This window comes from Lissotriton helveticus, chromosome 9 (assembly GCF_964261635.1).
Source record: "Lissotriton helveticus chromosome 9, aLisHel1.1, whole genome shotgun sequence".
Classification (NCBI taxonomy): domain Eukaryota; kingdom Metazoa; phylum Chordata; class Amphibia; order Caudata; family Salamandridae; genus Lissotriton; species Lissotriton helveticus.
The window spans coordinates 805,030,481-805,058,401 of NC_136070.1; the positions used below are offsets into that span (position 1 = coordinate 805,030,481).

The 27,921-nt window shown below is 43.7% G+C and overlaps 1 protein-coding gene across 2 annotated transcripts in view; it reads right to left on the bottom strand.

The window, feature by feature from the left end:
* LOC144781884 (uncharacterized) overlaps positions 1-27,921 on the bottom strand; it is a 698,016-nt gene that overhangs the window by 315,374 nt on the left and 354,721 nt on the right. For both annotated transcript variants that reach the window (XM_078660934.1, XM_078660935.1), the window contains exons 11-13: positions 26,477-27,001; positions 16,635-16,852; positions 13,384-13,602 (exon numbers count right to left, since the gene is read on the bottom strand). In XM_078660934.1, coding sequence (XP_078517060.1) covers positions 13,384-13,602; positions 16,635-16,852; positions 26,477-27,001 — 962 coding nt within the window. The remainder of the gene's footprint in view (positions 1-13,383; positions 13,603-16,634; positions 16,853-26,476; positions 27,002-27,921) is intronic.

Below are 27,921 nucleotides of genomic sequence, written 5' to 3' on the forward strand. Positions count from 1 at the left end.
ATTAAAAATCTCTGCTTCCATCACACTTCAGAATTACAAAAACTTATAGATTTTTTCCTCTTGCTGTAGTTTTACAACTCGAAGAATTTTCTGGATTCACATGCTGTGCATTATTCCGCAATCTAGTGGTTGGGTCCGCAATTGTAGTTTGTCTTTCCTTTTTTTTTGTGGGCGTCGACATACCACCAATTGGCGTCCTTTTGTGATGTCGACGTGCTTCCTCTGGAAGCTGCCACCTTTGGTCGCCATCTTCAGATCCTTTTTTGGTCTTTTCATTCCTCCTGTCTCATCTTTCTGATGGAGGAGGGTGGGTTTGCTGGTGAATCCAGAAAATTCTTCAATCTGCAAAACTACACTGATAGGTAAGAAACTATACATTTTGCAGCATGAATATTTTCTGGATTCACATGCTCTGCATAGACTTTGTTGCGGTTTGCTAGTCTTGTGGTGGCTGCGTGGAAGATGAGCGCTGGTGTGTGAAAATATGTTGTAAGACCTTTTGTCCTATTTGTGCTTCTTTATGCACTTGAATGTCCACACAGTAATGTTTTGTGAATGTGTGTACTGAAGACCATGTTGCTGCTGGGCAAATGTCTTGAATTGGAGTATTTGCTAGAAATGCGACTGTTGATCCTTTTTTTCTTGTTGAGTGAGCCTGTGGGGCACCTTGTAATGTTTGTCCTGCTTGTTTGTGGCATAACTGTATGGCTTGTGCAATCCACATTGCAATGGTGTTCTTGGTTACTGGTCATCCTAGAAAGCTGTTAGCACAAGATACAAAGAATTGCTTTGTTTTCCTGTATTCTTTGTTTTATTTACAATGTAATGCATGACTGCTCTTCTAATGTCAAGAGTGTGCAATGCTCTTTCCGCTTGTGTCTTTGGTCTTTGAAAGAAACTTGGTATTGGTATAGTTTGGTTTATGTGAAATGTTGATGCCACCTTTGGCATAAAGTGTGGATCTGTCCTCATGACAATCCTGTCATTAGTAGTGTTCTTGTAGTGTTAGTGCTTGCAATTCCCTAATTCTACGTAGAGATGTAATTGCAACTAAAAACGCAGTCTTTAGTGTGAGTATTTATGGCGTTGCTTTGTGTAGTGGTTCGAATGGTGCTTTCATCAGCTGGGTGAGCACTATATTCAGGTTCCATGTGGACGCTGGCACGATTTTTGTAGGGGCTATTCTTTTTGCTCCTTCTAGGGTCCGTTTGACTATGTGGGATGTGATAAAACTTTTCCCGGTTTCACCTCTCATATCTGCTACAATTGCTGCTAAGTGTACCATTAAAGATGTGTAGCTTAATTTACTCTGAAGTAAATATGTTAAGTATTTTAGGACTGGTGTTTTCCTTGTGATCATTTTTGAAAGATGTTTTTTAAGGCACCATTGAGAGTATTGTCTCCATTTTGCTGTGTAACATTTTCTTGTTGTTGGTTTTCTAGCTTCTCTTAGCACTGCCATTGTTCTTTCTGGTAGTGTGAGGTGTGCAAATTCAAATTCCTCAGGAGCCATGCCGCTAGGCTAAGGCTCTCGGGTTCTGGGTGCAGTACCTTTTCGTCTTGCATTGTTAGTAGGTCTTGCCATTTTGGAAATTTGTACACTGTTCCTTGCGTTCTCTCCATTATCTCTGAGAGGTGCAATGAGAATCATTGTCATGTGGCTGATCTTGTATTTGTTGATCACTTTGTGGAGAAGAGGTATCGGGGGAAAAGAGTAAAGCAAATTTCCCTGACCAGTCTATTCAAAGCACATTCCTTAGGGACTGTTTGCAAGGTTGCCTGGATGCGAAGCATTGGCCTTTTGCATTGTGGGTATTTGCAAATAGGTTTATTTGCAGAGTTCCTCTTTTCTTGAAATTTTTTTTGAGTTCTGAATATTCAACTTTCATTTGTGGGATGATGACGTTTGCCTGCTCGATCTGTCTGATTCTACATTGCCCTTCCCTGGCAGGTGTATTGCTATTATGTATATGCTCTGTGGGATTGCCCATTTTCACAGTTGTTGAGCTAGAGTTGAGAGTGCTAAAGACCAGTGGCGGTTTCTCGTACAGGACATCGGGACTCCGCCCCCTTTACTTTTGTCCCCAATCAGGCCATCACCATCTCCACAATAAAAAAACAGCGGTTGCGGTTTATTATTAAAAATGCAGCTGCTGCACTCACCTAAATTCGCTTGTATACCATGCATCCTTGTTTTCTCTGTTGGGGCTATAAGTAACGCTGAGTGACATTGGGCAATCTATTTGCTGGGCTGAAGAGTTCACCGACCTGAGGTCTGTGAGGTCATCAGCTTGGCAAACACATAGCCCAAAGCCTCAGTCTCAACCCCCTGATGACGTGGGGGTAAAGTTAGCCCCGGGCGCTTAGAGCTTAAGCCCTGTAGTGCCCGGGGCTTCACGTCAATCAGGAGTGAAGAGCATGGTTACTCTACCCATTTCCAACTCATCACGGGGGGGGGGGTTGGTCCCACCCTGTGACGAGTTGGCAAGGGGTGGGGTAGAGGCTCCAGGCAGTCGGGAAGCGTAGAAATTAATCTGTGCAGTTTGTCCACAGGATTCCTGAAGACACAGTGCGCAGACTTGACTTTTCTGTTTCCGGTGCAGAATAGTGATGGATTCTTTGGCAACCAGCCGCAAACCCCTGGACCCGGTGGCGACGTGGAGGCAAGGTTGCGCAGGTGTCCACTGCAGTTGTCTGGGACTCGTGGCTGCGTCACTGCTTGCAGAGTCCAGATGGTGCACCCTGTCTCACGAGGTGACGGATTTGTATCTTACTGCTCCATCGGACTGTCCTGGAGTCTGGACCCTGAAAACGATTAGATCAGCAAGTGTGTGTGCTTTTGTTTTTTTACATCATCACAGTTTAAAATTAGCAACTGTGTGCGTGATTTTACACATAGATGGCTAGATGCGCAACTGATGCAGTGGTTGTACTGCCATCTGCCGATTTGTACTTTTTAATTTTAAACTTAACTTGACACCCTTTAATTGTAAAGTGACGTAGTTTGCCACATTTGGTTGATTGGTGCTTTACCAGCTGCCTGTGTGTTTTTCTCGCCAGGCTCGTTTTTTGTTGGTTGTTTCTTTGGGTTTGGGGTTTTTCCGGGCAGTCAGAGGCGAGAGAAAGAGCGTGGAGCAGGGCAGGGACAGAGGAGCAGGGCAGAGACAGAGGGGGAGTCAGAGGACAGGCAGAGTGGGGAGTAGAAGGGCAGAAAAAGAGAGGCAGTAAGAGAACCGCAGGCAGAGAGGGGAGAGTAAAGGGGGGGAGAGCCTGGGAGGTAGAGAGGGCAGTGGGGCAGAGACAGAGAGTGGCAGGAGGTAGGCGAGAGGCAGTTGGGCCAGAGAGAGCTCTGACTGTAAGAGGGCAGAAACAGAGGGGCAGTCAGAGCAGCAAGAGAAAGAGCGCGGAGCATGGCAGGGACAGAGGGGCAGTCAGAGGACAGGCAGAGCAAGGAGAGTAGGAGGGCAGAGAAGGGCAGTGAAAGAGAGGCAGTAAAAGAACTGCAGGCAGAGAGGGGAGAGTAAGAGGGGGGGAGCCTGGGAGGCAGAGAGAGCAGTGGGGCAGAGAGTGGCACGAGGAGGGAGAGGGCAGTCCGGCCAGAGACAGAGCTCTGAGTGTAAGAGGGCAGAGACAGAGGGGCAGTCAGAGCAGCGAGAGAAAGAGCATGGAGCAGGGCAGGGACAGAGGAGCAGGGCAGAGACAGAGGGGCAGTCAGAGGACAGGCAGAGCGGGGAGAGTAGGAGAGCAGAGAAGGAGAGGCAGTAAGAGAACTGCAGGCTGAGAGGGCAGAGCAAGACGGCAGAAGGGCAGAGAGGGGAGATTAAGAGGGCAGAGTCAGAGAGGGGTAGAAGGAGGCAGATGGGTAATTAGAGAACCACTGACAGAGCAGGGAAAGTAGGAGGGCAGAAAGGACTCTGGGTTCTTCTAATTAAAGCTGGGTCCACTTTCGGATTCAGGACCAAGTATCAGTGCTACTCAATTGCAGGTTCCGCCACAACTTTCTGACATGGATACATGTGTGCCAAACTAAGCCGATCTGCTCCTATTTATAGATTGGTATCCGAGAGCTCCCATAGTACGTCAGAGAGAGCACGTTATTTCACTTTAGTGCTGTGAAGAGGTCTGCAAACCCAGAATACCTCCCTAGAGTTATACATTATTGCAAGTGTTAGAAACCGCATCAAAGGCTCCTTGCCGCCTAAGCTTAAGCTAGGTGGCTCGCATGCCATTTGATGCCTTTCACTTAGTAGCGTAAAATACAGTGCAATTTGCACAGCAGATTCTGTTGACAGAAGGCGAGAGTAGAGGTGAAGTGGGAACCTTTCTCTCAGCAGATGCCTGAGGCCGAGTGAAGTCATCACTCACACAGTGAGGTAACGTTTAATAATAGAAAGAGTAGGCAGTTTTTTTTATGTTTGTGCTCCTGTTTTATGGTCTGGAAGGCTGCTTTTACTGTTTATTCCTCTGGTACTACCACAAACATTGTCTGCAACAGGTAAAGTGCATGCAATCTCCCATACCTTGCAATACACCTATATGATCTTGGACTTTGATGTTTCTGGGGGTACAGAGCTGACCTCGGGTGACTTTCCTATTTACAGGCAATTCTACAGATTATGCAGCAGTGATGCACTGTTGTGCTTTGTTATCATTTTTAAATATTTTTTTCAGCAGTTTTTCAACTGTTGGCTTTTATATTTTATAGAGCAACAACATTGTACACTGATGCATGTGATCGATGTTTCGTTGTGAGAAGTAGTTATGGAATGTATTTGGGAGATTATGTATTCCGTCTAGTGTCCTTTTTTCAATAAAAGCCACAATGCCAAGGCAGGATAAGACAGTCGCTGTGTATGTCTTAATTATTACAGAAGGAAGTGTGTTTTCATATTAAAACTTTCATGGTGGGTATTGTGCCTTACACTGCCCACTTATGTTTTTATTTTATGTTAGATTTGTGACAAATAAAAACACAAGTCAGGTTTAGTCCAACACTATGTCCCTAAACTGCTTACTGGGGTGCAGGTGTACTTTATTAGAAGTGTTCAGCCTCCCTCCTTACAATAATGCCATTAACAAAGAAGCAACTCCGTTGTCGTGCACCCTATATGTGGTCTAGATTCTTATTGCTTTTTCATTTTTTTTTGTCTAAATTAGCTTAAAATGCACTATTTGCCCTTTTTTTCTTTAAAAAAACTTCTCCGAGGAAGAACCCCCTGATCTTGACTTATATCGGTTGGGCTCACTTGGGGCTAACTTTTTTACACTTTGAAAAATCACCAGCTGCCACTGCTTTCCTTATTTTACGAGCTCAAACAGATAAGGTGAATGCTTACAAAAGAGAGCATTTTGATGGCAAATGTGCTAGGTATTAATGGTACTCAGCATTGTTATCTCGAAGTCTGTTATGAAGTTCTGTGATTATACTGAATAAGCAACTACCTATGTTATTATATGACATTGAAATCTCTTTATTGATGTAATAACTGTACTTTCACAATTGCTTTTTTAACCTTCTTGCTTTCTCAAATGTGATTGAAAATGCACCATTTGCCCACTCTTTTTCAAAATTTTCTCGGGGGGAACCCTCCTTATGCCAATTGGGCTTGCTCGCTACGCTAGCTCGCCATGGTGCACTCCACCACACAATTTACGCCTCACCACTTTCAGATGGCACCAGCCGCCACTGCTAAAGACTGTGTCCCTCCTTGCTTGTTTATGTAAACATGGTGGTTGTGCTGTCTGTTTATGTCTTTAACTCCAGGAAATTGATTTACTTTACTGCATCCTGCTGTGTCCACAACCCCCTTACTTTGAGGTTTTTCATGTGCGCTCCCCAGCCTATCTGGGAAGCATCTGTTGTTATGATCACTGTTGGAGTTGGTTGTGTGAAAAGTCTGCCTTGTGCTATGTTTGTGTTGTTTCACCATGCCATCTCCTGATTAACAGTCTGTGTGACAACCACTAGATCTTCCCAATTCCCTGTTGCTTGTGACCATTTCTCTTGAAGCCATTCCAGGAAATGCCTCACGTGCAAGCGAATCTTGGGGATCAAACGAATGCATGAAGCCATCTTTCCTAGAATCTTCCTTACTGTCCTCACCATCAGAGCTTGCCCCCTGTGGTACAGATGGGTCTCCTACAGCAGTGCCAATGTTCTGTTCTCGCTTGGGAATACCTTCCCAACTATAGTGTTGATCTGTGCTTCTAATAACACCTTCTGCTGTTCCGGCTCTGGTGACGACTTGTCCCAGTGTATTGAAAATCCGAGTTGAACCAGTGTCTCTATCACTTGTTGTATATGCTGTTTGCAGAGACTGTATGAGTTTTCTATTATTAACTAGTCGTCCAGGTACGGGTATACATGAATCCCCTGCCTTCTTAGATGAGCGTCTACTACCGCTAGGCATTTTATAAAAACTCTTGGTTCTGATTTTAGGCCGAATGCTAGTACTTTCAATTGATAGTGTGTTTTGTTGAAATTGTAATAGATTGTTGTGGTTTTTGTTCATTGGAATGTCCGTGTATGGATCCTTTGAGTCTATGGTTGCCATGTAGTCTCCTTTTTGCATTTGAGGTATCAACTCTAGCAACATTGTAATTTTAAATCTTTGTGTCTCTATGAATTTGTTGAGAATCCTTAGGTCTAGTATTGGACGCAATGTTCCATCTGCTTTTGGAATTAGGAAGAACGTGGAGAGGGGGAGAGGAGTTGGCCTAATGGCTAGGGCGGTCGCACTCAAATTTGGGGAACTGGGTTTGAGTCTCAGCAATGATGCTGGACATTTTGTGATTCTGGGCAAATCACTTAATCTCCCTGTGCCTAACAAAAATGAATGTGTGTCCCCATGTAACGTAACTGGTGCTATGTAAAGTGCTCTGATACCTGATTCGGGTCAAGTTCACGCTATATAAAACTCTGCACAAAAGAAGAATAAAAATATGTTGAGTAAATGCCGTAGGGCCCGATTCGCAGAACTAACTTCAGATAAAACCCTAAACTTACTACCATTTTGGTATTCACAGAAGGCACTTACTCATTTTGGTATTCACAGAAGGCACCTACTCATTTCGGTGTTCACAGACGTTAATGCCTTCTGTGAATACTGAAAGTCTTAAAGTTAGGATTTCTCTCAGTTTAGGAGTAGTAAAGTTAGGACTCCTAACTTTAGGACTACTAAATGCCTTCTGTGAACACCGAAAGGTTTAAAGTTAGGATTTTTCTCAGTTTAGGAGTAGTAAAGTTAGTACTCGACCAGCACCAACGACACCCTTAGCACCGCTTATCACCTGCACTTCTAGATCCACACTGACCCCAACAGCACCCTCAGAGGAACTCTCATTTACAGACCCCCCGGAAAACGGCCCCAGTTCAACGACTCCATCGCCGACTTCGTCAGTACGCAGGCCCTGGCCTCCACAGACTACATCCTCCTTGGAGACCTGAACTTCCACCTCGAGAACAACAACAACAGCAACTCCACCACCCTGATTGACAACCTCGCCAACCTCGGACTCAGACAGCTCGTCACAACGCCCACCTACTCTGCCGGACACACGCTTGACCCCCATCTTCTCCGCAAGCTCCCACGTCACCTTCAGCCACACCACCGAATTCCACTGGACCTACTATTGCTGCATCCACTTCACCTTCCGGAAACCCACTATGCACCACCGCACTCAACAGATCCCCCGCCACAGCTGGAGCAAAATCACCGAAGACCAGCTAAACACCACCCTCGCCCGAAGCCCACTCGCCGTCCCCACCGACACTGACACCGCCGCCCGCAACCTCAGGCGTTGGATCGATGACTGCGCCAACACCCTCGCTCCGTTGAAGAAACCCTCCAACAGATGCACGGACAAGAAAGCCAGCTGGCTTACTGCGGACCTCCAGGCCTACAGCAAACCTGCCTTAAACTTGAGAAGAAATGGCACAGCGAACAGACACTGGACAGCTTTGCGGCCCATAAGAACGCCATCCGCAGACACCATCACCTAATCAGATCTGCCAAGAGGACCTCCTACAAGGACTGCCTTGACAATAACGCTCACAACAGCAAGGAGCTCTTCACCATCGTGAAGGAACTCTCCAACCACAACTCCAACACCAACGACATTCCACCATCGGAAAACCTGTGCAACTCCCTGGCCACCTTCTTCCATCGCAAGATCACAGACATCCACGACAGCTTCAACAACGAGACTGCCCCGGCAGCCACTGACACCTCAGACCACACGTCCACCATCCACTTCGCCCCCTGCTCACCTGGGCCAACGTGAACGACGTCAACACCATCAAAATCATGAACACCGTCCACTCTGGCTCTCCGTCAGACCCATTCACGCACCACATCTTCAAGAAAGCCAGCGCCACCATCGCACCCCATCTCCGCAAGATCAACACCACCTCCTTCGAGACAGCGATCTTCTTGGCGAGCTGGAAGCACGCCGAGATCAATGCCCTACTCAAGAAACCTAAGGCAGATCCAAGAGACCTCAAGAACCTCCGGCCCATCTACCTGCTCCCGCTCCCGGCAAAGGTCATCGAGAAGATCGCCAACAGACAACTGACCCGCTACCTGCAGGAGTACAACATTCTGGACCCGTCCCAGTCTGGGTTCCGCAGCAACCACAGTACCGAAACTGCCCTCATCGCCGCTACCGATGACATCAGGGCCCTGCTGGACAACGGTGAAACCGCGGCCCTCATCCTCCTGGACCTCTCAGCCACCTTCGACACTGTCTGCTACCACACCCTAAGCACACGCCTCCACAACTCAGGGATCCGAGACAAGGCCCTGGAATGGACCACCTCCTTCCTCTCCAGCAGAACCTAGAGCGTCCGCCTCCCCCCATTCCGCTCCGAAGCCTCCGAGATCATCTGCGGCGTACCCCAAAGATCATCCCACAGCCCAACACTGTTCAACGTCTACATGGCTACGCTCGCCTACGCCGCCTGATTGCACGACCTCCACATCATCTCTTACACCGACGACACCTAGCTGATCCTCTCCCTCAGCAAGGACCCCCTCACCGCCAAATCCAATCTCCACGAAGGAATGAAGGCCATCACCGAATGAATAAAGAACAGCCGACTGAAGCTGAACTCTGACAAGACGGAGGTCCTCATCCTCAGCTCCACTGCCTCAGCCTGGGACGACACCTGGTGGCCGACTGCACTGGGAGTAGCCCCGACACCCACGGACCACGCACGCAACCTGGGGTTTATCCTCGACTCAACACTCTCCATGACCAAGCAAGTCAATGCCGTCTCTTCCTCATGCTTCAACACCCTCCGCATGCTCCGCAAGTTCTACAGATGGATCCCCACCGAAACAAGAAGAACAGTCACCCGGGCCCTCGTCAATAGCAGCCTGGACTATGGAAACACCCTCTACGAGGGAGCCTCGGCCAAACTCCTGAAACGACTGCAACGTATACAGAACGCCTCTGCATACCTAATCCTCGACATCCCTCGCCACAGCCATATCACACCCCACCTGAGAGACCTGCACTGGCTCCCCGTCAACAAGAGGATCACCTTCATGCTCCTCACCCACGCACATAAGGCACTCAACAACACCGGACCGGCTAACCTCAGCAGACGACTCACCTTCTACATCCTGAACCGCCAGCTCTGCTCAGCTGACCTCACCCTCGCCACCGTCTCCCGCATCTGAAGAGCAACAACCGGCGGCAGATCATTCTCCCACCTCCCTGCCAAGACCTGGAACACCTTCCCCATCCTCCTACGACAGACCCAGGACCTGCTAACCTTCAGGAGGCTACTCAAGACCTGGTTGTTCGAGCAGTAGCAGCACCCCCCTTACCCAGCACCTTGAGACCCTCATGGGTGAGTAGTGCACTTTACAAATGTCTTGATTGATTGATTGATTGATTGCTTGATTGATTGATTGATTTTCCTGAAAGTGTCTTTGGTTTCCCACTCAGTAATGTCTCTGGTGAGTGGCCCACTTTCTGAATGCAGTCACTTTGCTGTGGATTGTGGTCCTCCTCATAGTGTTTGCCCTCTTCCTAATGAGGTGCCCTCGAAAGGATCGTCTTCCCTGTTGTAACTGCCAATTCTGTTGCTGTCCTTGTTGTTGGCCCTGGCTTACCCCTTGATAAGTTTGCTGGTATGTTTGGTGCGAGGCTGTGGGTTGATGGTTACCTCTGCCTGCTGGTCTCCTTGAGGGTGTGCCTCTACGCATGCCTCTAAATTGTAGTGCACCCATAGACCTTGCTGTCTCATTGTCTTTTTTAAGTTGATTCAGCTTTTCATCTATGATGCTTCCAAACAGCTGTTCCCCATTGAATGGTGAGTTAAGTATGTTATTCTGAACTTCTGGCTTGAAACCTGATATTCTCAGCCATGCATGTCTTCTCTTGGTAATGCCAATCATCATCTGTCTGCTAGATGTGTCTGCAGTATCGAGGGCAGATTTTAGGCATGTGTTTGCCATGTTCTTTCCCTCTACCACTAAGTGGTTTGCCCTTCTTTGGAACTGTTCAGGCAGGTACTTTAGTAGCTATCCTACTTCTTCCCAATGCTGATATGCGTGCCTGTTTATCAATGCATTGGAGTTTGCAAAGTCCCATTGAATTGCTGCACTCCTCTCGACCTTTCTCCCCATAAGGCCCATTCACTTGCTCTGCATGTCTGGCGGTGGTCCAACATTGGTTGGTACATTGGCCCTCTTCCTTGCTGTAGATGTAATGATGGAGTCAGCTGGCACCGACCCTTTGATGTATAGGGGTCCTTTGAAGAATGTTTGTATTTCTTCTCACCCCTTGGTGCGACTGCCTTGCATGTGGCAGGCTCTTTAAATGCCTCTTACCCTTGATCCGATACACTTGGTAGCATGGGTAGAAACTGGCTCCTTGACTGTGTAGGCAGCAAAGTTTCTGGTAGAAAGCATGATTGTGGAGTTTCCTCTTCAAGTTGCACTCCATATGTGTCTGCTGCCCTTTTTATGACTTGGTTGTACATCCCAATGTCATCTGGTGGTGAAGGCCTCGAAGAATATGTCTCTACTGCCTCTTCTGGTGATTCGGCATCGAGATCCTGCCATTGTAGATCTTGAACCTCCAAGGTCACCGAACCACATACGTTAGTGCCTCATCGTCTCCTTCATCCTCGAAGAATTCCTCTTCTTCTTTTTCATCGAGTGGTTCAAAAGTCATTGACAGCTGCACTTCCTTGACGACTCCGACACTGTTGACGAAGGCTGTTCCGACCTCTCTTGCTTCAGTGTCTTCGATTTTTCAAGGGTTTTCACCGTCACAGAGTCCTTGTCTAAGGATCCGACGGATTGTTTCTCTTTGGAGGCGGCTGCGGTCGTCAACTGTTTTGCCGCCAAGGCTCCTTTCAAGATCTTTGAGATATTTTTTGGAGTCTCATTGTGTTTTTTCGAGGACGCGGCACTCTTACCTCCTTTGAAGTCTTTTTCTTGGCCTCTATGACTGGGACATCAGTGTCCTCATCGACTTCAGAGCCTTCGGCAACGTTGTCCTCCTCTTCGCTTGAAAGGCCCAGATCTTGAAGCGACAGTGGTGGCCTCTGGCCCTGCATGTTGTAGTTGGCCCTTCTCTGTCTCTCTCGTACCCTCAAGGTTTTTGGGGTGAAGGGCGAGCACACTTTGCAATCTTCACTTCGGTGATCCAGCACCAGGCACAGTTTGCAGACTGGATGCTGCTCTTTTTGAGTGTACATATGATGATAATTCTTGCAGAATTTTAATGGTGTCTTGTCCATTAACGCGTAGAGAGAGCCCCTTGCATGCGCATTCTCTGTGTTGTCAAAGTTCCGTACTTTCCCGTTTTTGGCCCACTCTGACTAGTTGGATAAGAGGTCCGGTATGTCAAAAAAGCCTTCTATCGCTGTTTTATACAAGTTTCACCTATTTTTGTTGATTCTTCTCCTTCTCTCCAAATCTCTGGAGCGCTTTCTGTATCAATCCAGACACAACGGTGGAAAAAAGAATCTGAAGATGGCAACGAAAGGTGGTAGCTTCCGGAGGAATCACGTCAACGTCACAGAATGACACCAAATGGTGATATATGTCGACGCCCACCAACAAAAAAAAAGGAAAAACAAACTACAATTCTGGACCCAACCACTAGATGGCGGAATAATGCACAGCATGTGAATCCAGAAAAGATTCACACCGTAAAACAGTAATTAATTTGTGCTTTCCTAACTGCTGGTATACTTTCAAATATGTGTACAACACATTTACCTATATTTAACTTATGTGTTAGAAAAACAAAAGATATTTTACATCCTTTTCATTCACATTCCTTATTCTCCAGCTAAATTGCCAATTTGTTACCTTTACCAAATTCCATCACTTTGCAGTCAGAACATGAAAAGTAAACCCCAATCTCCATGTTTAATGAATAAGTAGCAATTTTTCAGAAGACAGCCTGACGTTGGACTTCTGGATTTGAATGCACAGCACATGTAAAAAGATAAACACAACATTTCAAGACATCTTTATTGCTCATTTACCTAACTCTAGCATGGTTATTTCTGGGGGTGGTGCAGCACCCCCATCACCGCTACTTCCAGGGCCTATGTTGATGGGTAGCAGAGTGAATAAAAAATGAGGATGAAATAATTACGAGATAAAACTGAGATAACAAGCAAAAGAGGAAAGGGGGAGGAAGGGGGGCAAAAATAAAGATGTGTGCTAGCACAGAAAGAAGCAGATGAGAGAACAGAATGGGGAGGGAGAGAAGCAAAGACAATATGTGTTATTGAGAATGAAGGAGTTTTACAGGACACGATGATTAAGGATGCGTTGCTGAGAGATTGAAGAGTACTAGATAGATATATGAGAGAGAACAGAATGAGGGAGTAAGTGGAGAAAGAAGAAAGAAGGAAAAAGGCACATAAAGGGAACAAGAAGGGGAGAATAAAATCTGAGAAAGGAGATAAGGTTGAGTTAGAAGAGGGAAGACCAAGAGAGTGAAAGGGTTATGAAGAAAGAATGGTGAAAGTGAGTAAAGAGGAGAGAATGGGACGAAGATAAGGAGGAAATAGAGGTAATATGACGAGTGTAATGAGGAATTCAAGTGACCCATTAGAAATGGCCTAGGTATCACTGGGGTGCTCCACTAAGAGCTATCAATATTGACCGGGAAGTGAGGGGTGTAGGGGCATTTTTTTCTCGCTTATTATATTAGGGACCATGATTTCCTCAGTACTCGGTAGGTTGCAGTTGGCGACTATTGAAACATTTTGCCTTGAATAAGCTCCACGTGAAGTGGAACGAATGTGCCACACGAAAGCCTTCCCAGTTGGTTGTTTCAAAAGATGGCAGTCGCTGCAAAGGAGCATGCTGGGTACATCTACCACAGTACTACAGGGCACCTTACCTCTTCAGCTTGGTCCAGCAAGTCACCGTCGGGAATAAAGTTTGCAAAATACACACTGCGGCAGAACAGGCTGCAGTTGGCATATCGAACAACCTGTCCAGGAAAGAGGTACTTCTGCCCAAGAGACACCTTTTCTCCTGTGGTGGCCAAAATGGCTTTCGAAAAGGGGTTTGAATTTAAGTCCAAATTACCAGAAATTGGACATAATAGGGCGTCGGGCTGTGAAAAGAAAAAGACAAACAAAATCGTTACAGTAAATCTGGCACATAAATTGAATGAATGGGTACTAATGCCACATTTACAAAGACTGCTTGTATTTCAATAGATGCCACACTTTTAGATCTCTGGGTGGCCACACTCATGTCGCCAATGAAGGTTTTTAACAACCAATCTATGATGAATCATGACAAATATCCACTCTGAAGCCCCCACACTGACAAGTACGGAGTTAGCTTTGAGATTAGCAATGTTGTTCACTCACCTAAGCCTGGCAAATGCCCTAAAACGAGATCGCTTCCTCTGAGGCCCTCCTTCAAAGTTAAGGGCTAAATAATGATCCCTATGCAAACAAAGGTTTGCAAAGCGTTTGGAATGACAGTTGGGTGATAATTATCACACCCTTCAGTTTTACATTGATTTATTCTGACATTTTTGGGAGGTAAGGGGGTGCAGGGAGCAGGTGTGGAGAGAGGCCCATAAAAACTTCCCTAACTTGGTTCGCTAAAGAAAGATTCCTCATTTTATACCCCATTTTAATGTGAAGACTTGGAGCAGAAGGCTTTTATTACCTGGGGGGAAATATCTCACTGTGGAGTAATGGTATGTACCGCGTGTAATAATCACCTCACCCTCTTATCACAAACCTTTAGTGAGGCCCTAGTTTGCAATCCCTCTCAAAACCTGTGTTTCTGCACAGTGATCTCCATATGTCCTCTAAATGTTTCCTTGCACTCTAGACAACAAAGAGCTTAGACCTTGGTATACAAGGAGAGCCGACACACACCAAGGACCACCCCACTAGACAGCAACATTGCTGCATTCTCATTTAAATACCAACTCCAAGACTCCCTTTGAGGCAATGTTCTTAACATGCCCTAAGGCAAGTGTATGGCCGGGAAACAACCTTTACAATGATGGCAGAACCTTGCATGCCTTTACCACACAAGTTTTACAACACATACATCTTTAACATGCATACCTTTACCACACACGATTTTACAACAAACATGCCTTTGCCACGCATGCCTTAACAATGAAAACTTAAGTATTTAACAGGTAAGTGTATCATATATACTATATTCACTCAAAAAAACAAAGGTTACAGGTACATTATAGTTAGACTCAAATTTCTCACCTACAAAACCACAGAAATTCAGCGGTTATGGTTACCTGAGCTAACAAGAATTTACGCCCCTGCAATTCACTGCTTATGACCTCACATATTACATCACTCATGACATGGTCTGTGACATCACTAATGACATCAATGATAACATCTGAAATTACATCATTGTTAACATCATCCAGTGGGTATAAGTGTTCACTAAACGACCCCAGGACTGCAAGCGCTAGAATGCTGAAACAAGCCAGTCTGTGTGAAGAGCTCATTAATGTAATTGGGAAACCTAGGAGCTCTGTCTGACTAGACCATGCATGGGTATTCTGATGTGCTACTCCTTTGTGAGCCTCTCTGATGTGAGGATAGGTATTATAATGATATGTCCTCAGAAGCAAACTGATTGTTGAATTAAGGCCTCCTGTCATGCTGTTATTGGGATTTCATTGCTTTGGGGTTGCTTTCAGTAAATCCTGACAAACATTAAACCCCATTCATAAGTGTGGGATGTTGTTGAAAACTCGGATTGAAGTGCATTTTATGAGGTTTTGATTTATCCATATCGTATAACAAAGGGGAGGGGTTAAAAGCGAAACTGGAAAAAGCAAACAATGTGTGAAGTATGGATAACAATAGTCTCTCATGGACAGGGCATGCGCCACGGACATAAAAAAAAATATAAGACAGCACATGCGAGTGGACACACTGATCAGATACAACAACAACAAAAAAGAAAAACAAAAGATTGAGTTAGTCAAGTGTGATTACTTATTTTTTAGTATAAGTCAATTGGGCTAATAAGCCTGCATATCTTTGATACAAATTTACTTATTTTCTTAATGATGTTTAGCAATGCCGATACCAACAACATATTGTTCGAAAATGAAAAAACACATATTTATGATGCAAGTAGCAGACAAATATATGGAAACATTAAAAAGCCCCATGCAACACCAATACGAAAACAAATGTGTTACACAAAAAAAAGTTCTCATAAGCAGAACGCCAATAGTGCAAAGAAACAAATACAACCAAATTAATTAGTACTTCGCCCATCCTCCAAAAAAGTACAAGGAAGTGATGTCATGCATATGGGAGCCAATTACGAGACAGCTACAAGGACTGACATTCAAACCTGAAAATGCAAAGTGATGGTGAGGCTCCAAGCCCTTTACTGCATACAATACCCCTCGCAGCAACAGCCTATGCACGCTGTTAGGTTGGTTCGGACTGGAGTAACACAGGGCAAACTTGGCTACTGTACTTTAAATGTATCATTTATGGCCTTTTAGCTCTGAAATCCTGAGGCCACCTTGCATATGGCCCACACCTGTGTACTAAAGTCACCGTTTTACCACTTGACTTTCATCGTGGTGAAGTTAGTCCAAGCCTTTTCCAGGGAGGTGGTGTTAGCTAGAGACTCAGATCTCAGTAACATTGCATTAACAATAAATCGCACCTGTACTTGGTCTAAAAACAAAGGTACTTTAATTCTATGTCCAGCTCAACACTGTACATATGAAATATTGAAACATATGGTAATTAGTACAGGGATGAGAATTGGTAACAAAGTCTCCACATTAAACAAGGTCAGCCTCCTGTAGGTTTGCACAGGGTCTGCCACTCTCTATTACATTCCTGCCAGTGATTTGGCTTCAAGCTGGCACAGCTTGCCCTATTGACAGCCTGAATCCACAGTGGGTAGAAGGATATGTCCAGAGGCAGTATATATATGAAAGTTACATTGCTAGTATAGCCATCATCTCATTATCTGACTACAGTTTTGCCCTATCGCACAAACTTTACGTACAGACAGAAGAGGTGGACGGGATTTACGAACGAATGGGTAAGAAAGATGTACACAATGTGATCGACTGGTTTAGAAAGAGCTGGGTTTATGACCCTTTAGGATTACCTGCTCATTTGCGATCTGGTCAATTGCAATCGTGTTGACTTCAAAGGGCAGTTGGGGACAGTGACTTTCAGGAGACGCTTCTTCACCAGGACTTGACACATATTGCAGGCTCACTGTGCAATCACAAGATTTTGCTAGTGATGCAAGAACATCATGCCCTCCGTCAGCGATGAAGGAAGCGAAGCCTGGAGCCTTCACTGAAATAGTCTCTGATGTCACTGGAGAAGCAAAAGAATTGGGTTTGTGCACAGTTAATATCAATGGTGAAGAGCAAACATAAAATGCGAGAGCTAAGAGATAAAAATTGGGAGAGGAGAAGACATGTATCCCAGTCCACATGATCTCGCAAGACCTGAAGGCACAAGACAAAGTGTGCCAAGCCACCTCAAAATGTGCACTCAAGGCGGAGATGTGTTTATGTTTCTAATGGCTTTATGCCTAGCACCAAATTCATTAAAATGTAATTTCCTTTTGAGACAACAACTTCTCTTTAAGGGGGATTTCAAGTAGTCAGTTTACTAGTAAAGACAAAGTAGGGATGAGAGAGGGAGAGAGAGAAAGTCAGCAAGAGAGAGTGACATAACAAGTAGGCAAACGAGAGAAAGAGAAAACCAAAAAGAAGTCCTCTATGTTTACGATACACATCCTTTTGCAGATTTAATAGGCAATGTTAAGAGCTTTCCTAACCTGGTCTGGCCCTTGTGGCTTAGCCATGGGCTACTTAACCTCTTGCTGGCTCGGTTAGAAACATTGGTAGCCTTACTGTGGATTACATCACACCTTAGAAGCAGTCCGAGTATCAGATTGTAGAATAAATATACAAACAAAAACTGTACCTAGGTACTTTAAGGAAAGCTGAATGTCAATTGTTGATTTACCACTCTGGCTAAACCCAAAATGACTAAATTCTTCACCACTAACAAGTTGATTTAAACATTATTTTATTTTATTTTTTCATTTTAAACAAATTGATATGTCGGAAATAAATATATCATAGAAAAAATATAAAGAAAACAAATCCCATTTCTCATCCACCACTCACAACATACATACAAAATCATACTCAATCATCCTCACTCATATCACATATACGAGCATAGCAAATGAATCTAGAAACGTGCTAAAAATTCAAGTTCCCATATAACATTGATATGAAACGGATTTGACCAACACCAGCCTTAATCAAGTTTCTCACCGAATCTGAGAGCTTAATTTGAAATATAATTTCAAAGATGAAGAAAATGCAGCATAGAAAAATAAAATGTGTAAATGTATTGATTAATAATCCGAAATAGTAGGGACAAAATAATCCAAGGAGGGAATTTATTCAAGAACCGACACGCATTTCGGTGAAACAACCCCTTCGCTGGGTATCACCTTCTTCAGGGCGCATATGGAGATATAAGAAAAAATAGGCAATGGGACCTGTCTGTGCTTAATAAAAAATTGAAATGCAGTATTACTAGAAATTCCTCTGAGACGGATAAGGCGACTGTACACATACAGAAATAGTGGCGACCAAAGACGTGCTATGTAGCTGAAATATCTCTGTGGCGGATCATAGGTAACAAGAGAAGGTGCTTTCTGACAAGGCTCGAGTTACAGTATAGATAAAATAATCGCCAATCAGGGATCTCCAACAAGGGCTTCGTAAGGGCCTCTGGAGTGGTAGATTCCAACTAGAGGATAAATGCGACAAATAGCGCAATTATCTTTTTTAATAATCTCTTGAAGAGGTGTCTTATACATCCGAAGGATGGCCGCTAAAGTATCAGAGGACAGAAAGTTACGGCATAGCGGCGTGGGGTCCTGCTGCTGTATCGCAAATGGCCCGAGTATCAGATTGTGTCTACAATGCGGTTATCCCACTGGTATACTTGGTGAGTTGGCAGCAGGTGCAGCGTTGCTGTCAGACTCTGGGCAGTCAATGAGGGATGGAGAAAGCATAAACCGTTCCAGCCTGTGTGCAAGGTGCATGCCTGGGTGCAGCCAAGCGAGGGTTTAAACTGGGTAAGTGCACATGCTCAGGTAGATCCAAAAGAGCAGTCCTTACAGAAAGTGCAGAGAGCAGCGGTGAGACACCATCAGGTTCTCTCCTGCATGACTTCAGCCTTGCTGCCTCTGCATAGGGTATTAGTGAAGATGATCTCCTTCTGGGGGGGCTCTAGGTCAGGTAGCCGAGGTGTAGTTTTAGAAGAAGATGTATTTGTCTTAGTTGCAGATAGGTACATAAATCTGCCAAGACTCAAGGCCTCTGGGTCTGGCAGGCGACCTGGATCCAATCTACGGGTGGAGAAATTCTGAAGTGCATGTCTTCAAGAGGAACGGGGTGCAGGGGGCTGAAGGAAATCCGGGCGGGTCGTTTTTGCATGGTCTGCTGGCCACCATTGATAGTGATAGCAGACCCGTTGGGTGAGATACAGAATTGAGAATGTGACAGGACTTCATGCATTGTGTCGGCCCCATCCAACACTTAACCCATGTTATACACATGTTATTTTACTAGCATGGGTCTCAAAGCGCAGCCCATCACCGTAAAAAACAGGTTTAGCAGACCAGTCCTCTTCATCATCCAAAGTATCTAACTCCATTTACTGTCCATATTTTGTTGATAACACCATCCATGTATGTGTAGAGCTCACCTCGAATTTCAGAACATCGAACTATGAGGTTCTTCCTAATTGGAGTAACCGACAGCTGTGAAACTCCCTTCACTGTTTCAGGCTCCAGCGTATTTGCAGGCACTCATTACATTATACATAAAAAATGATGCATCTTCGATAAATGCAATTTTCAACAATATTTCTTCTATTCTATTCAGCACTTTTTGTAGTCTCTTAGTACATAGCTCCAAAAAGAACAGGCAGCATATCTTTTGTTCACCTAAACAAACTTATTGAAAGCTATCTGGAACTTAGTAGTCAAAAACGTCTCTAGGACGAGTCCTGATCACTGATGTATCAGTACTGGTTAACTGGACCAGTCAACGGGCAAATAAAATAGCAGGTTTGTTGGAAGTGGGGCAGTGTGAAGTCATGTAGGACCAATCATATTAATGATATGCTATTAAGGTTTGGAGGACAAAAACGGTCTCACACTTTTGCCTAACATTTTTTGTATCTCATGTAACGTAATAGAGTCCAACAGTGGGGATTGTAGGGGTAACCCTTGTAGGTGGAAGTCTCTTCCCACATCTGTAAAGGCGGGACAATGGTGAATCTGCTTCAGTGGGATGGTTGGACGAGTATTCAGATTAATGTGTCTCTGAATCTAGGCAGTGTGGATCTATACCATTGAGTAATCAGTTTGTTTTAGTTAATTTATTTATACCAAATACACATCTATTTATACCAAATACACATTCATCCATCCATGCACTCAATATTCATTCAGCCACCTGGCCATGTCTCTACTCACCTATTTGTCCATTCTTTCACCCGCTCACTTACCCATCTGCCCATGTCCTCATTCAACCATCTATGCACCCAGTCATTCCCAAATAAATTCATTCATACAACCAGTCATCTATCCATTTATCCACCCACTCACAAATCTGCACAACCTCATATAAAAATAGTTTAACAAGGAAGATGCATTTTTTTCTTAAAATCTAGATCTATTAGAGTGCTTTATGTTTGGGGTAGTTTGATCTTAAAAACACTTACTTTTTGGCTAGGTATAGAGGGATTACATGATTTTCCCAGCATCATATTTTGGTCAGATGTGGAATCGCTTACTAGACTGTGTGCCATCTGTTTCCACAGTGTGCTTATTCACCCATTGAATCCCATCTTACCCTGTAAGCTCTAGAAAATCGAATACTAGCACTAATCTTCTAAAACATGCTGACTGCATTGTGTGTACCTGGGTAGTCATGTGCCACAACACTAAAGTTAGTTCTACTGGATTGATGGATGCGAAATTATATGGCTAGATGCATGTATGAGTGAATGCATGGACAGCTGTAGGAAGGGTTGGTTGAGTGAGTGAATGATGACCATCCTTCTGATAGCGTCAGCCTCATTACAGATACTGATCACAAAGGCTGTATTCTTCGCTGTTGTAACTGGAAGTAGGGGCGCTCCTTTGTGTCCACTGCGGCTTTCTGCGCTGCACACCTCCTACAGGTAACAGCATGGATGGTATCCGCACTCTCAGCAGACCTAGTACCACAAAGCCTACCACAGTCCTCACAACAGTTCCCAGAAGCTTAAACAAACTATGAGAGAGAGCAAGAGCTATTTTGACCATGGATCACTCTTGATATATAAGGAGGCATTTGAAGCACATATCCTATCAGTTTAACACATTTAAGTGCACTTGGAACAGGATTTTTGTTCACTTTTAGTACTCTCACACAACTCCTTAGCAATTGCTTTCACTGTAAAACTTGTTGTACCGACACATAGGAGATAGGGGTGAGAGCGTCCTTCCTGCGACTGCGCGTCAGAAGACAGCAGAGGCCAACGGCATTTCTGGGATTAGCAGGTAGGCAACAGTAGTGTTTGTGGGACCTACATTTACAATTCTTGATGAATAGTCCGAAGAGGTGGCACCTTTGGCTGCAAGCAGAGACAAAGCTACCAAGGTTTGAGTATGCTTAAGTGTGGCATGTCCATGTTTTGGGGTTCTCACGTGTGACTTTTCCATTTTTTCAATGTGCTTATGACAGACGTCTCAGTGCCTTGTGTGACACTTTGAGGCACCTCACAGGCAGACAGGTATGTGATATTAAAATAATTTCAGTAATTGCCATCTCATGTGAACATTATGGTCCAGAAAATAGCCTGAAACAGCTACAGAGCTACTGAAATACATATACAAGTCCACTAACCTACATCTGTTTACTAACATAATTGACCCACTTGAAGTTTGGGACGTCAGAGTCTGTTCTTTAGTTTATAATGGTACACCAAATAGGAGAGGGAGGAAAACTCTTGACCACCATATATCCTGCACAAATTTTAAAGACACACCAAAATTATGGTGATCTAGTTGTGCAAATTTAACAAGAGTACCCCTGAAATATGAAGCTAAATGGCGAGATTACTTACAGAGGAACGTAAGCCGCGCCCCACTGAGTGTGGCATACTTTATCCTCGGCCACCCTACAGAAGAGAGTTTAGATTTTTATGTGCATTGTCCCTTAAATCCGTCAAAATTAATGTTGAAGTCCTAAAGTGTCATAGATGCGGACTGAGAGCTTCAGTGGGATTAAATATGTTAAAGTGTGGACAGAGCCCTTTCCAGAGGTCCCCTCTCATATAGGAGGAAGCGGTATATGACTTCAGATCAAAGGAAAGAGTGTTCCCTGGCTGGTAGATCTGTACCTCAGCTTAGCTGGGATTGTAACCTATGCTTTTAATCAGGAGACACGAATAATGGGGCTTTGCAGGAGTGCGAAGAGTAAGTATAATAGACCCCGCAGCACCCGGTTGGGCAATAAATTAAAGCCGTAGTTGGGATACCGTTAGCCCCCTTAAGAGCATGGGGCCTCGGTGGCACTGCCCTGTCTGAACTAATGATTGTTATACCCTTGAGCAAAAATAAAAAATAACAATAGGCTCCCAGCACTAGGCAGTCTCCCAGAACTCCCAGAAGGTAACTCTCAATCATCCCTGCTGACTCCCAGTAACCAGCATAGCCTCACTGACTGCTGGGGAGCGCTGTCCTGCTCACTCCCACCAAAGTCCATGGCACACAAGCAACACACTAGTGGTTCTTCTTCATTTCACATCCATGCCCAGACCCTTCTCATTCCTTTCTCTTTCAGTTTAAGAGCTCTTTGTGACTCTTGGCTCAATGTGCAAAGACCTGTAACCATGAAAACCAAAATGACAACAAAAGCTTCTCAGCTACGAATCTAAATTGTTTTGAGCAATCAGCCCGAGGTGGAAACAGCACTTCACTTTGCGTGGCATTTAGTTTAAGTGCTGGGATGCGGGATAATTGCCACTTTAGCGTTAGTCTAACCTCTGATGAGTGACACTTCCCAGAACTTCACAAAGTCACCATTAATCTTGGAGAGCCCAGTAGTGGGGCCGGCCTGCAGGTGAGAAGCTTACTTTGCCAGGTCCCTGGTACTCTTCCACCACTGCTGTCACTGAAGTCAGTAAGTCAAGGTCTTCAACATAATCCAATCTGTTTGCAGAATCATTTCCGGTCATGGTGCATTAGGAAGTCTCTTAAAATGAGCTACTCATCTTTTTGACCTGAATGCCCCTCCTTACACGTTAGGCCCAGCTTGTGACTCCTGTATGGTTGAGAGATTGTTCTGCTCTCTTTGTTGTTCACGTTTAACAACCTAAATACAGAATAATTCCACCTGCTGCATCAATCTATTGGCTTCTGCCTTCTTTGTTATGTGTGTGACTTGGACTTCCAAAAAATTGTATATATTAGTGGTCTTCCCTTGGCAATATGGAACCACTGAGGGGACTTCTAGAGAGCATTGAGAGCTGAGTGGCAGCTTAGATATTGAAGCTGCACACATCTAAGCCAGTTCCTAGGTACATATCACTAAAGTCAGAGATGGATCTGGAAGTGTGGAAATTGCTCAAGTTAAAATCTTTAGATACTGCTGTTCCTTCAAGAAAGATATCTCAGTATTCAGAATGATCCTGTGAAGCAGAAATCGTCCTGTGCAGATGGTCTCAACACTTTAACTCCACCAAAATTACAAGACTTTACAGCAGATGCATTAACTCAAAAAGTACAACCTTTGGCTTTCCATCATACTTTTACATTGGTGACTTACTACAATATTCCACAATTCAATCTCTTCCTGTATTCCAGCAGACAGGCTGGTAACAACAGCCTCATCTGCGCAGGTCTCTGGAACAATCTCTAGCGCACAGTGGAAATTCACACTACCTTGAAGTAGCAGTATGTACAACTGTGTTCCTTTTAAAGGTCTCTCTGAAGAACTTACACCAGTGAGCACATGACTGTCAACAACCCTCTGCACCTTCATGAGTCTAACAATTAAACAGAAATGTACATCTGAAATCTTACAAGGTGGGCTCTAATCCTATGAAATGGTCTTCCTGGACATGAAAGATACACATAGGTTCAACAAGTATTTAATAAAATAAAATCAAAGACCAACCAATGGACGAATCATTAAATGATGCTAACATGAACTCTCAGTACATCTCATTCCTCAAGTATTTTTAAAATGAAGAATTTACCCAGTTAGTTGGTGCTCAAGAAGCCTTCCTTAAATCGTCTCCACTATTAATTGCAGTGCTGTAGTAGCACACCATTTGATTTGTGCTATTTAAATACTTTAAAAAATATTAATGTTTTTTATTTTGTATATTTATATTGTTCTTTTCACACCCCTAATCAAATCTCTGGGCTCAGGATAACATCTTGCATGCGCAGTGAAGGCTGGTAGGGAACGGTGGAAGGGGGGCGAGGGAAAGTGTTGGGGGTAGGAAAAAAATAAAAAGAAAACTTACCTGGAGGTCGCCATCAAGCTGCCCCGTCTCCTCCAGCAGGAAACACACAGCCTCCCAGAATCCCATGACCAATCACCATGCTGCCTTACAGCAGGGTTGTGATTGGTCTGAGCGCCGAACCACAGTGCTCAGAGAGGGGCTGGGTGGCTGGGCATGTTCTCTACCTAGGCTGTACAATACAACCTGTGTAGAACATGCACAGTACGCATGACGGATATGCCAGCCTGAGACTGCCGGCCTAACTTTAGGTGCAGCCACCACTCCTCCTATGGCCTTGACGTCAGGGGAGACTGACCCCACCCTGCCCAGCCCTATCAACGGCACTGCACTGCTGTGCAACTGCAATACTAAAAAATAAAATGATAATCACGGATGGGCGCTATTATAATTTTATTTTCCCTTTGCACTGCTTTAAAGCAGTGGGATGACGCTTCGCCGCCTTACCGGAGGAGCCGCTCCTGTGCATGGGTCACATAAACAAGCATATTGACAAACAGCCATTTCTTTAGGGCTTTTTGGAAGAACCAAAAACTTCCATACACTCTGTATGTGGTACCACTAGGAGAAAAATATCTGCTGATCTCAGTGTTCTGCTTGGCCGATGCCATGTGCATTTCCCCGATATGTAAATAGGTGCCACGCTAAGGAGCCACTTCAGGCCCTATTCACAAAAGCCATTTTGGAGTCTGGTGTGAAGTACTACTTTATGTACTCCAGTAAGAATTTAAAAACCAACCGCCAGATATCTCCCCCTTTACCTTTCCAACTGCACCATTGGTGGAGATCTCGCACAAGGAAATGGGGTTGACTTCTAAATGTAAGAGGAATGGTGGGAACATGGGGAATAATAACTGGAAAATGAGTTCTATATAGATAAATTAACTGGAGCACTTAATTAGGGACATGCTGAAACAAATACATACTTAATCATGAGTAAGATAATTCCCATTCACAAACTACACACCTACATATACTTCAGTAATTCTATTGACAAAACTGGTTTAAATGTATTCCAGCTAAACCTTGGAGTGAGTCAAACACTGAACGCCCCCAACCATTGGTACTGCAAAACACTGACATAGATCACAACGAAGGCAGAGAATATCACTAACATCATGCAGGGATGATATAAAATAAAATTAAACTACGATTAAATGTCTATTAGAATTGTTTTGATATATTTTATGTGTAAGAATATTTTATTAACTCATTATTTTTTATTATAGTTTAAACTATCTTAATTTTTGCTTGAATTTTTTATGTGTTGATTTCTGCAATGGTTACTATGAATGTTTTAGAAAGCAATAAAACAGATTTTCAAATATATAACTTTTTCACTGCTAAATTACATTTTAATTAAAGTTAATTTGTGACTTAAATACATTTTAATATCAAATATAATATTAACATAAAATCTAACTTGAAACCACGCTTGTTATACATAAAATACATGAAACTTACGTTTGTAAACAGGGCCCACAGAATTGCGAGTGAGAACTTTAAACCTTACTCTAGTCTTCCAGGGTAGTCAGTGGATTTTTTTCCACAGATGACAATCCTGATCCAGAATGTGTAGACCCCAGCTTAAACACGTTACTGCAGTTTTAACTTATGGCTAATATGCTAACTGAGGTTCCATATCACAATATGAGCCTCCTCATAATCTAAGTTGGAATTGATCAGAGTACCTATTACAACCTTGTCAAACTCAGAATTAAGAAGGCATTGGGCCCCAAGGAGCAGGGACTGTAAAATAGCATGATCCTGAAACCAAACATCATCTGACAAACGCTTGTGTCCTGAATATGGTTAACAAAAATATTCTCATATTGGAGTTAATAATAGAAATTCTACACCAAATGGATTGATCTTTTTGTAAAGAGTATGAAGGCATGATACTTCTGTCAGTCGATATTTTTGCTACGATATTCTGACATCCCAGCTGAAACATAGATATTTAACAAGGTCTTCAAATCTTGATGGAACACTGACTTACGTAAATGTACAACAAATAGCTATGGAAGGTCAAAAAATACATTTCTAAGAGAAGAACCAGACTTTGGAATTGTGTGAAAGGAGAGGAATATGGGCAGTGCTCATCTCTTCCAGTCCCTATAACATGTCTGATTAAGTAAAGGAAATGAGCACATGGACTAATGGCCTGTTTCAACCACTAGAGCATTGACCATGTGAAATGTGGAATAGCACACAAAGCTGCTGTGTGCTTCCACGAAAGGATGTCTGATCACGTAGGAGGAAGACTATGTATGATTCGTTGCCCAAGTATCCAAACATGTAAAAGGAAGAAATATACAGCCTGAACACACAATCCAATTTTTACACCATTTTTATATAAAGAAGTTTACTTTTAATGATTACCTAATCCTTCACTAACTCGTCGAATTTGGAAAGTCTCTTGATGGCCTTTCAGATTTCCTTCCATCTTGATTAGATTCAGATGTACAATCACCTTCTCAAACTCAAGATCCAGCTCATTTCCACATGCTAGGAAGGCCCTTTCAATTAAGAGGTTGTTGATCTTGGCAAAGGCGATATATCCATTGTTGTCGAAGTACTCCCAATGAATCAGCCGCCACTGCTCCTCTGCCTCCAGATTTTCAGCTGCAATCTTATGAAGTAGGCTTTTGATCTTAGAGCAAGCTTCATAGACACATGGGGTGACCCCGAGGATGTTGACTTGCATTCCACTCTTAATAAGGAGACAAGAATTTGTAAGTCCTTTGATGGCTTGGCACAGAACTCCATTTGAGATTCTTAAGAGGTCCCTCTGCAAGATGATCTGTTGGGAAGTGTTAGATTTCAACACCCTATTTATCTCATTTTTAAGCAACCTTCGATCATCTGGCTTCCCTATGATATTGATTTGCAGAATCTTGCACAAACCTGTAGAGACAAAATATAAAAAACAATTAAGCAATAGTATGTAGCTATTTTTTCTGGTACATTCCATTTATGTCCACTTAGCGTTGTGTAGGGCTGGTGCATAGTATAAAGGTGTATTACATTACATTTAGACAGCAAAACAATAATCAGAACCGCTTCGAAATAGATCTGAATGCATTCCATGTCATTGGTGTTGAGCTCTTCTATGTCATCACATTGGGAGACAAACCATACCAAAATCAGCGTTGGTCTAAATCTAATCCGAACTGTCCCATCTGAAATGCTACACCATGTCCCCCTTAACTCAGAACACAAGTAACTTCAGATTGTTTTTTGCTTTGCTGTGCCTCATCAGTGAGGTGCAGATTCTGTCTATGTGTTGCCCTGGTGGAATGGAGTACAGCAGGTCAAACTTTAAATAAGTCTCTACAGGTTTCCCCAATTTGAGGTTTTGCACTTTTCTCCCCGATTAGTGTGTGATACTGTTGTTCCACCCGAAAGATCCCTTTTAACTACCCCACATAAAATAAATTGGTATGGCCAGGAAAACACACCAGCCCAAAAACAAGCAGGCGCATAAGGAAGAGATACAACACAAAACAAATTGCACAGGGGAATAAAATACTGTGTTTAATATCCATGATATACCAGTAAATAGAACACCATCTCTAGGCCGGCGTAATCATCAAAACATCCAACGATACTTATCTGGCTGTATTCAAAACCATTTGTGTTTCACAGGATCTCAAAATTCACAATACATTATAAAACTGTGAGCAAGCATTGTACTTACCAATCAATTAATTGATCTCAGAATCAGGAGAAATTAAATTTGGAGCTGTGTTTTAAATTATGTTCATTACCCATTGGGCTTCTGTTCATCTCAATTTGAATGTAAGCACACCATTTGAAAAGAGATA